The 11,422-nt window shown below is 43.7% G+C and overlaps 1 protein-coding gene across 1 annotated transcript; it reads right to left on the bottom strand.

The window, feature by feature from the left end:
• Positions 1 to 376: 376 nt before the first annotated feature.
• fam83fa (family with sequence similarity 83 member Fa) lies at positions 377 to 10,777 on the bottom strand. The gene is made up of 5 exons (XM_041061671.1): positions 10,065 to 10,777; positions 4,774 to 4,941; positions 3,541 to 3,662; positions 1,687 to 2,486; positions 377 to 1,151 (listed from the first exon to the last, which is right to left on the bottom strand). Exons 1-5 carry the CDS (start codon positions 10,536 to 10,538, stop codon positions 1,102 to 1,104), a joined length of 1,614 nt encoding a protein of 537 aa, XP_040917605.1. The 5' UTR covers positions 10,539 to 10,777; the 3' UTR covers positions 377 to 1,101.
• Positions 10,778 to 11,422: the final 645 nt, after the last annotated feature.

Below are 11,422 nucleotides of genomic sequence, written 5' to 3'. Positions count from 1 at the left end.
ACAAAAGAAAAAAGAAAAAAAGGATTTAAGAGACATGAAGACATGAGGTGCATGAGAACAGTGTCGACCAGCACTGATGTTTTTCTGTACAGCACATGAATGTGTGACATTATGTAATAAAGAAAAGCTCTTTTTATCATCATGGAGTTTCTGCCAAACAAGTAAGATGCACCTCCCAGGACCCAGTGAACCTCCACGTCAGACAATCCTAAATTCATAATTTATGTTTGTTCTAAACAATCTAAACAGATGAGGAACATCCTGTTTGGCCTCCTGGAAAAGGTGTCTGTGCACAGTGCCACATCTATTTACACTGAAATTTACATTTAATCACACAAACCAGTTTGTTTTATTATTATTATTTATTAAATTAAAAAAAAAAAACTTTTAAAAATTCAATTCCTGCTACAAAAAAAATGTGGTTATTTGCGTCTCAAGTGTTTCTCAAAGATTCACATTTTTAATCTCTTCTTATTTTCACCTGGATTAAAAACAAAAATCCCAAAGTGCAAACATACACAAACTCTGAAGAGGCGGGACTGTGCCGACGCTACATTATTCACAGCCTGTACAACACACTCTGTACTCTTCTGTTACCAGGGGTCGTCTGTAAGGTGAAACTCAAGGACACCAGCACAACTGATCCCTTTTCCCTGTCTCCATGGCGACCAGAGGCGTGACGTAATCCACCCACGCTGCCTGGATCACGCCACGGTCACTCTGTGGTGTTTGGGTTCAAGCGTTCCAGTGTAATATGGAAAAACAAGACTTTAACTGTGGAATAATTTAATACAAAACATAGAAAACAAAACAAAACATGGCAACGGAATCTTCCTCCATCAGCACTTTGGATACGAAGTCCGAAGATGTTCCGGAGTTTTTCCTCACGTGATCAGTTAAACATCTGTTTGGTGGTGATTCTCGTGAGGCACAGCGAAGGACTCTCACCCAGACTGAAGCAGTGGAACGACTCACTTCTCGTAAAGTCACATCACCTGGCTGCAGTAAGGTGATACTGTGACTCAGCTCTCGCATAATGTTTAACCATCAGATCCTGCAGCTGCTCTTTATGAGCCCGATGACACACTGTTGTTTTTGATCTCATGACTGGATGCAGTTCTTCTTTTGGTGCCGGCGGCGGCTTTTGAATCCTGTTCAAAGAAAAATTTATTAATTAATTTTTTAAAAAAGCCTTAATTAGTGAGGTGAAGAAACACAGCATTTATACGTCAACACCAACTTGTTAGCAAACAGTGTCTTGTTTACACATCGAGCAGTTACACAGCAACAGGATCATTTATGTTTGAGTCACCTGATGAATTTAAGTCCAGTATTTCCTCCCTTTTACCTCCAGTTTTGGTCTCTACCAGCTCCTGAGGGCTTTTCAGCTGCTAAATGCTCCACTAAGTTCAGCAGCTGGTCTCTAACTGAGTCTGTCTGCTGTCTGATGCTGAGCAGGTGGTTTTATACCACTGTAAAATAAATATTTCGGGGTTTTGAACAGACAATCTGAAGAAATCACCATGGTTCTGGAAGACTGAGCTTTTCTCACGTTTTTTTGTAACTGAACTAGAACTGAAATGATTAGTTGATTCATCAATTACTCCATCGACAGAAAACTCATCTCCAGCTATTCTAAAAATGTTGGAAAACATCGGGAAATAATATGGACACTCGATCACTTACCGTCTTCGTCTCCTGTGTTGATGGTCTGCAGAGACATGCTCCTCTGAATGAGCTTTGAGGGCTTCTTGGTTTTGGATTTCAGTGGACCTGGTTTCTCAATGATCTCAAATGAGTCCTCCAGCTCATTTCCTGTCACACCATTGGCCTCTGATACTTTCCAGGTGGGCAAGGGGCTCTGAGGAGTGGCCACACCTTCCTCTATAGTCTCTGTGCTCTGATTGGCTCCTCTGCCTTTTAGGAAGTGCCTGAAGGAGCTGCGCTGTTTCTTCGATCCGGGCGACTGGTTCTTCTTCGAGCCTCCTTTTCCGTCCTCGTCCTCCTCCTCAGCAGGTGAACCGGGACTCTGCGGGGAGCCTCGGTCCACCTTATCCCTGTTGTTCCTGCTGGCATGAAGGAAGCTGCTCTGCAGGCCGTTCCTCTGGTTCAGCCCGCCGACCAGCGAGTCCCTGGGAGTCGACAGGTCTTGTAGGGAACCTGTAAGGCCCATGCTGTTCCCAAAAACCAGCGAGTACTTAGGATTGTGGTATTTATGAGCAGGCACCTTCAGATCAACCTGTCTGGAGTCACCAACCGATACTTGAAAGCGAGACATGGAGACGGGCAGAGGCACGATTTTCTCCACCTTTGGCTTCCTGATGGGCGTAGCAATAGGTGGCTTGGTGATGTTGAACTCCCTGTACAGGTCCACCTGCTCAGACACCGCGTACAGCTCCCTGAAGTCGTTGTCGAAGAAGTCGACGATTTGTCCCGACATCACCGTGATCGTGTTCCTGTCCATCCGAGACGAACTCCAGGTGAAGCTGGAAGAGAAAAGAGTGTAAACCAAAATGTGTAAAAGTAAACGTGTGCTTATGAAATATATAAAAACATTTTCGTCACACATCAGCTTAGCGTAGCATAAAGACTTGAAATGGTAAAACAAACGTAGAAAGAGAAAAGATAAAAAGCAAAAAAAAAAAAAAAAATGAGGCAGCAAAAAGAAGCGGTGAAAACCTGACTGTGCATTTCCTCATGAAAACTGCCAGTCATTAAGAATCACCACGCGAGTCAGCACATAACTGTGCTCAGCGGTTCCAGTTTTGACTTTAGTGTATCACTAATGTGTTCATAAGGTGAACTGAAAGCTGCTTCACCACAGATGTGGTTTTCACCTGTGGACCCTGGCTGAGGTAAGTCACTCGCAGGTAAGATGGATGACGTGTGGGCAGATGAGTCACCTGTGTGCAGACACGGCAGCTTCACGCTTTGTTTTGTGTGTTGTATCCAAAACATTTAAATCAGATTATTTTCAGTCAGGGGCAAGTATTCAGACTTTGACATTATCAGTCAGTTATGAGCAGATGTAATTGTCTTCTAGGTCTTTATGCTAAGCTAAGCTAAGCTAACTAGATGATTACTGCTTTTTTTTTTTCATATTATCTGGAGGAGGCGGTGACAAAGTGCAGCTTCTTTTCTCAAAATTTAAATTTAAATATTAAAGCTAAAGCAGAGACAGTAACTGTTGGGTGAGCCAACTCACACTTTACTGCACTTCACAGTTTTTATTCTACGATGTGATGTTAATAGGTATGAAAGCCTGTCTCCCCATATATTTGATGGGAGTGTCCGGGTTAACAGTCGGGGCTGTTGCACTTGTTTAATCAGCTTAAATAAGCACTTTGAAAGCTTTTTGCCTCAGCATGATGATCTCACAGGTTTTACACGTCTGCCTCTATCACCGATCAAAATGGACGACAAGCTGAGCTACAACAATAGAGTCATGTGCAACGGCAGAGAAAGAGAGAGCGTTTTAAAACAGAAGTTAAAAAACAGAAAACAGAGTTACTGCTGATGTTCCCAGAGGCACACGCTCACCTGTAAGACCCAAACATGACCTTCTCTCCGTCCACCAGCATGTATTTGGAGCATAGGGAGCCGGGCAGTTTTCCAAAGGACAGGGCCAGCCCTGCGCCTCTCACCACCCGCACACGGAGATTCTGCAGAGAAACACCCCCTTAGTTACACATTTCACCTGGCTTAGCATCACACAGGTAAGCCTGAGTAAACGCACTCAACCGCAGCTATCAAAGGTCCCCTACTACATCATGTACGACCGGTTGACTTAAGCTGATGCCAAGTCAAACTGGTGCTGTCACACCTTGAAACATAAAGTCAACTTTCTCAAGAAATAAAGGGTCAAACGCAAACCTTTCAGCTGTATATGTTTACTTACAGGGAAGAGAAAGGAAACAGAGAGAAAAGACAGACGTAAATACGGAGGAGACGAGCTGGGAGGAGGCCTTCCTCTGCCGCCAACCCCCGCTGTGGAGGTGAAGCATCGAGTTACAGCCTTTGGATCTGTTCTCAGGATCTATGAATGTTCATTTGTAAGAAGTAAGAGTAACAGAGCCCAGTGCTCTGAAAAGGCCTTTCACAGCCTTATCAACTGACACCACTGGAGCCAGGTATTCCAGTGCTCCAGTTAAACCAGACTGGAGCTACAAAACTCTGCGTAGAGCAGATAAGGCTGGGTATTGTGTCCCGGAGGAGATAGGATGACAGCGTGGCTCAGTGAGCTGCTGTTCGCTCTTAATCTGCCTCAGCACTTACTGTCATGGGACTGTATTAAATGTTAAATTCATAAAAGGTGAGATGGTGATGTTTAACCCTTGGATGCATTTGGGTCATAATGGTCTGGTTTTTTTTTCCCTCCAATATCATAAAGTATAAAAAAAGCCCAGTTCACTCAAATCACAAAACCATTTTAAAACTGAGTCCCGGCAGCATCTATCACTGCAAAGAGATCAAAGAAGTGAAAAAACAACATCTGGAAAAACTTGCTAACACCTTCGCTTTGATCAGACACATCTGCGGTTGCACCATCGCTTCCCTAAAGAGCGTGACCTATGAGACATAGCACAATTTTAACCCGTGATAATTACTGCAGTAACTGCCACTGTTCACAACAGCAGTCAGAGCGGTGACCCACTGAGGTGCTTTCCTTCAGACTTCCCTTGTTGATTTGTTCTTTGTGTAGTGTATGAGCGAGCCTCCTCCCTCTGCAGCACCCTGTCATGCTCTCCACTGTTTGCCGAGCTCAGTCCTCACCCGCAGATGCACTGCATTAATCTGCAGCCGAGCGCACATATCCAGGAAGTGGGGCACTCCCCTGGACTCCAGCACAACGTAGACAGCCACCCCGCGCCGCGACGAGGCGTCCAGCAGGTCCTGGAGGATCTGCAGGTCCGTCAGGAGGTCCATGACTATGGCCACCACCTGGGAAACACAGAGGGGGTGGGGTGGGGGGCAGTTTAAATGCAGCCGAGCGCAGAGACGGCAGCAGAGACAGAGACAGGTGTCAAATTAAAGGAAAAACTAACATAAAGACACACGCACTCGCCCACTTGTGGAGACTGTGGTGAAGGATGACTCATCTGATGTGCATTTACCTCCATCTTCACTGCAGCCCCACTATAACATCCCTCTCTATGTAACTGTCAACAGACTGCTCCCGCTCACACAGTCCGATCACATCCTGCACTGACATCCTCAGTCACCTGAGGAAGAGTCGCTCCTCAGTTTTTCCTCACATATCGCACTGGTGTGCGAGCAACACGGTCATCAACCCTGTTCACTGACGTCTCTCCCATAGATCTAAACGTAGGTGTCACTTCAGTCAGTCGTTTAATACTGTAAGTACATTTTGCCAGTAATATCTACGTCATAGCAGGGCAAGAAGAAAGAGAGCACTGAGACTACAGATATGTGTATCAGTAGCAGAAATACCAGACCGAGCAAATGAAAGTCAGGATCATTCAGGTTCTTTTTCCTCTCATTCATTTGTTTTCCCGTAAAAACATCCCACACCAGACAGGCTGGTGAAGATTACCGAGCTGTGTGCATCATTTCTGGACGAGTTCAAATTCACCTCTGTGAGCAGCCATTATGCCGAGCCGCCCGGTGCCACATTAAGACCAATATCACCGCTCCCGCTGCCGGTGGCTCTGAGACTCTAAGTTTCTGCTGTGATACAAAACGTAAGCACATCATTTACAGAGGAAGCAACAGTTGATACTTAAGTGGAACTTGTTTTTCAAGGTGATTACAAAGGTTACTGCAGACAGTGTGAGCACAGTCCAGCAGCAGCTACGATTAACAGGCCCTGCTAATTATTTAAACAGTGTCAGTGTCTGTGTCCAGGACCATTACACAACAGTACAGGATCTGAGCTAACAAAGAAATCCCTCTGTCACAAGACACAGCACATTCAGTACAGTACGTACAGTACATGTGTCAGCCACGATGCATTTTGGCATTTTCCCATTTCCAGCGCACCTTCACTGCTGTACATTAAAACAAACACGGTGACTGTGTTCACTGAAGCGTTTTACAGCCGGTTTAATTTGCTGTGACGGTGTAAGGATTTTTTTCATTTCGTTTCTGCAGCTCTGGTGTACATGTTCCAGCCTGACCCAACAGCATCCAAACAAGTTTTCCCGGCTTCACGTGTGACAGCGGATCAGTGCGACTTTCAAAGACATCGATCATGAAAAATAAACCGTGCGTCAACCTGAACGAAGCGTATGTCAACAATTAGTCATCTTAACTGGTGGTTAACACGCAGACAGTTAAACTTCTTTCAGGGTAAAAACACATGAAGAAGACTTAAGAAGTGAAAGTGTAATTTTTAAGTCAGTCCACCACAGTTAGACACAAACTTCAGAGAAATATCCACCATCAGTCTTCTTATATTATCTTATCACCAACCTGGCTCTTCGCCTCGTTATGATACTGCTGTAGTGAGCTGCTTTATTCTGCACAGTTTCAGATGCTTCATTAAAACATGACCATCTCACTCTGGAACTGGAAAAAACTTTTCATTGCTTTTTTTCATTACATATGTGAGACTGCATGTGGATTTAAATGACTTAATACGGATACTTCCCGCAGAGCCGCTCTTACTCTTGAATGCAATTTAATCTGAAACACAATAATTCCCCACCTGCCACGTAGAGATCCACCTGGCCTGAAAACCGTTTCTGCTCACAGCTCATTTTAACATAAATTAAACACCTGGGCTCCGTTTCTTCATTTGAGATAATAACCTCCTATGGAGTCGGGTCTGTAGGTATAAGACTGACAGTTTGAACTTTAGGATACTGAAATGGAGAAGTGTTGTCTCAAATATTTGGCAGGCCTTCAGGAGTAGATGATTTACTTCACCTCGAGGAGTGCAATCTCAGCAGGTGCTAATGACGCTGTCAGGGCCCTGAGCTGTTACTGTATGCAGATAATAAGGAGGATTAACTTATGTCCTCAAGTATGTTCAGTTATTCACCCAAACCCAGACTAAAACAGCTTTTTTCTTCCCCTAACAGAGACTTTCCAAAAACGGCTTCCACTGTTTGTGGGGTAAACAGAGCTTTTCCAACACGATGACCTTAGCCGCCTGAGTTATCTCTTACTTTTAATGTGCCCGTTCATTTTAAATACCAATACAGTTGAATACACAACAAAGCTGTTGCCATAAACCAATTAGCATCTGTTTATCTCAACAGAACTCAAAATATTCACATATGGAAACAAACGTGCATTAATTCCATTTTCTCAAACCCTAATAGTACCATTACACGGTGATAGCTACCTATATACGTTTACCATCCCCCTCACATCAAAAACAGAAACTGCTTTTTGTGCCTCCTTATCCTGCAGCTACAGCCTCTGGTGCTATACATCCGGCCAATCACAGGTCAATGTTCCCTTCATTATCTTTCTTTTTTTTTTTGCATACTTTGCAGGTCAACTGATGAGAGGGAGCAGTGGGAATCCCTGAGTGGCAGAGGGGGAAACACAGGAGAGGCTGCAGGATCGTGGGGGAGGCCGAACGAGTCTTTATCTTTCTGCTGCAAGTCCTGATGTGCAGCTGACATTTGGCCTTCGACGTCAGCACTACTTATGACTCAGCTTGTTAAAACCTGCAAAAGACTCTCCCATTGATTCGGATTTTATTACTGGTGCCGCAGGCTTTGTTAGCACTGCCCTGGAAAATTCTACATGTGCGAGAGATGATTCTGTCTGAAGACATTAGGAATGCAGATACGTTCCGTGTTTTTCGTGTATTAATCTCTATAAGAAACGATTTTTTTTATGTGAACAAAAACACGTTTTGAGATTAAGGCTGGCGCATTTTCAAGATTTACACTTAGGTTACCAGTTTATTAGGTACGCTGAAAATAATAAAAGGTCCTGCAATAAATCCTACCTTTACTGTTTTACTGAGCTGTTGATTCAACTCTGTGATCATTATGGAGGAAATGGTTTGTGGTTCTGTTGAACTGCACTGAACTACACAGAAAAGTGTTTCTAACATGTTGCCCATCAGTCAGAAACTCCTATTTAAAGCTCTTCAGTGCAGCATACTGCAATAATGGAAATGTTGGTGAATGACTATTGTCGCGTATATTTTCACTTCCACATTTATCGCAGAGAAGACTGAGTTAAGCCGGACTCGCTGAAACTTGTCTGAGGCATGTGCTCTTTGGACCTGACAGATGCACTTTAGAGTTGAGTCTAGCAGAGTCCCTGAAGTTATCCCAGTTTAAAATGTTCCACTTTTACGAATGACATCAATCCAAACTCCAAATCCAAATTCAACCGTATGTTTTCTTAGTTTTTTATCAAATCACATCATCACTTCCTAACTTCTTCACTGATAATATCTAAATTATTTTCTTGGCGTGCTGATTACTAGTTTGTCTGTAAAACAGTTTGTCAAAAAATAGTGAAAAATGTTCATCACAAGTTCAGGAACATCTCACTGTTCACCGTTTCAACTGAAAACCAGAAACACAAAGATGCCCAGTTTACTGTCACAGAACAACAACAGAAGAAAAGTAAGGCTGAAACTACTGATTCATAGTTTTGTCTGTAAAACGTCAGAAAGAGAGTGAAAAACAACATTTTCCCACAAATATCTTGTTTTGCACAGTCAACAGTCAAAAGCCAAAGATATTCAGTTTAGTATCATATGTGACAAAGAAAAGCAGCAAATGTTTGAAACCAGCAATTCTTTGCTTTGAGAAATGACTGAAATGATCGATCAATTGTCTACACTCTGACATTTTGACTAGTTTTCTATTAAAAACGTCAACAACATAATAAAAGCGCTTTAGCATGACCTTTGTTAATGGTTTGGAAATAAATCTAATCCTTAGCATGCATGGAGGGATTACTGAACGGGCCTGCAGGGCACAGGGCTCCTGTATGAAATGACATTTATTATCTTGTTGGAAAGACAATGCAACTACAAAGAGGCACAAAACAACCAGGAAGAGACACACAACCAGGAGAAAGAGACGCACAATGACCACAAAGAAACTCAAAGAGACTACAAAGAGACAAAACAGCCACAAAGACACACACAATGGCCACAAAAACAAAAAATTACGTCTCTGAGTCGTTGTTTTGTGTTTGAGAGTCTGAAAATTCTGGTTCACCTGTAAAATTACTACACATCGTTTTTGTGTCTCTTTGTGTCTGGGTGTCTGTCTCTTACAGAGGAGCGGTGGGGGACTTATTTCATGTCTGTGTCCAGGGACCGATTTAAGTTTCAAATAAATCCACTGTCACTTACTACAGGTTGTCTCATGAATTCATAAAGAGACATGGAGAGAGACAGTAATTGCTTTCAGCCTGGGGGTCTTTGTCTCTTTCACTGGTGTAGGTGAGTCGCAGTCACGTGATCACCTGTGGCCAATCATTTTGAATATCTCAGAGCTATTATTCAGCTGTGGGCCAAGTAGGTCAGGGACTTCTTTTCTCTCTGAAGTGCAAGAAGCCACTGATAAGTTTTATTGCAGGGTCGGTTCATTTCCAGCTCAGCAGCAGTGTAATAAACAAGTTTTGTTTTTTGTTTTAGGGGAGGTTCTCAGGTCCTCAGGTCCTGAAGGTTCACCTGATGAGCGGACTCTAATCATTAAGCAGCTTTATTTAAAACAGTAGCTGTGTTGTACCTTTTGTCACATACTATATATGCATTTTTTAAAATCAGGCAGAGGGTCCAAAGTGGGGCTGCAACTAAACAAATATATTCATTATCAATTTAACCTGCTGATTATTTTCTTGATTAATCAATTAACTAAAAACAGTCCTGCATCCCAACATGACGTCCTCAGATGTCTTTTTTTCTGACCGACAGTTCAAAACCCAAAGATCTTTATTTCACTGTCATGTACAACAAAGAACAAAGAAAACAGCATGAAATGAAACACCTGAGAAGCCTGACACTTTGATCAAACACCATCTTGGCCTTAGAGCAGTTGCGTCGTGCAGCTTTGTTTTCTGGCATTCAACGGACAAAGTGATTAATCGATGCAGCCTCAGAGTAAAGCTGAAGTTACCTTGTGTGATTCCTGTATGAGCCTCCTCACCACCTCCTTGATGTGCGGCCCGGGCTCTTTGGGCGGGTGGGTGTACACGGACACCCGGGTCACCCCCTTGTAAAGACCGCTGCTGCCGGGCCAGCCGATGTCCAGAGACGGGACCTCGGTGTCGGACATCTGCGGCCAGTAGGTGGAGTGGACGCCGGAGTCCGCGCTGGAGGACTCCTTGGACTTCTCGTGCTCTCCGGACTCGGAGTCGCTGTCCGTTTCATACTCACGGAAAGTTTTCCGGATGAATTTCACCTCCCTGGCGGAGAGGAAGTCCTTGGTGTTGTCCTCTTTGAGCCGCATCTTGAAGGCACCGTCCCCGTTCCTCAGCAGCTGCTCCAGAGCCGCACGCTGCTCCTCGCTGTAGTAAAACTCCGGCCGGGACTCCGGGATCTTCTCGTTGACGTGTTCCTCGTCCATGCAGACCAGCTGAGACTCCGCCATGGCAGACACAAGTTGCCCCCGCCGTCGCTCCTGATTCGCCGGACCGCTGCTCTCCAACACCGTGCTACCTGTGCGGACAGGTACTACAGGTGTTCAGGTGACACCGCGTGTCTCAGGTAGAGGAAGGGGGCGGAGTCAGGACTATCAGTAGCCTAAAAAGCCGCTCACATTATTACAGAACTTCCTGTTGTGCAACTTTCAAAGTAAAACTGGATGTTGGGAGTTTGTCTACGACTATTTTCAAACTGCCTGCAGCTATCAGAGGTGAAAGAAGTACTCAGGTTTAAGTAGAAGTACTAATACCATAATGTAAAAATACTCCATTACAAGTAAAAGTCCTGCACTGACTATGTGACTTAAAGTATAATCCGTAAAATGTACCTAAAGGCTTTGGAGTAGGCTTTAAAGTAAAGTAAAATGCAGAAAAAGTCCCCACATGTTCGATTATTACCCACCCATGAATCAGTTGTAGGTCTTCACAGTGGATGGTCTGCTCATCACTGGAAAACCTTGTCCTGCTGGAGTTGTCAATGCTAGCTTCATAACTACGTCTCCTGTTTATCCAAGCTCAGATTTGGTACATTCCTCAAAGTCGCACAGACTTGCCCAGACCTTGAAGCCCTGGGGATGTGGTTTCCCGCACATGTTTTATTTCATATATTGATACCACTGAACTTCACTGAATGTAAAACTGGTGTGTGGTAATGTGAACATTAATCCAACATGTAGAATTTAAAAATAACCCTTATAATTAGTACAAAATTGTGTCCTGTCTTTCTCTGAAACATCTGTCTAATTACCAGCTAAACACCAGCTATTTGTTTTGTAAATTATGAGAAAAGTTTCCAGGAAATGAGCTGGAAAATATGGGATGTGTAAAAAAA

This window comes from Toxotes jaculatrix, chromosome 18 (genome assembly GCF_017976425.1).
Source record: "Toxotes jaculatrix isolate fToxJac2 chromosome 18, fToxJac2.pri, whole genome shotgun sequence".
Lineage (NCBI taxonomy): Eukaryota > Metazoa > Chordata > Actinopteri > Toxotidae > Toxotes > Toxotes jaculatrix.
This window is presented reverse-complemented; position numbering and strand designations above follow the sequence as displayed.

Bases quoted from the DNA above. Each gene is read 5' to 3' on its own strand.
- fam83fa (XM_041061671.1), bottom strand. From the start codon at position 10,538: ATGGCGGAGTCTCAGCTGGTCTGCATGGACGAGGAACACGTCAACGAG. The intron at 2,487-3,540 runs GTGAGCGTGTGC...TTTCTCTTCCAG, and splicing joins GTCATGTTTGGGTCTTACAG to CTTCACCTGGAGTTCGTCTC. The intron at 1,152-1,686 runs GTAAGTGATCGA...TTCTTTGAACAG, and splicing joins CAACACAGGAGACGAAGACG to GATTCAAAAGCCGCCGCCGG.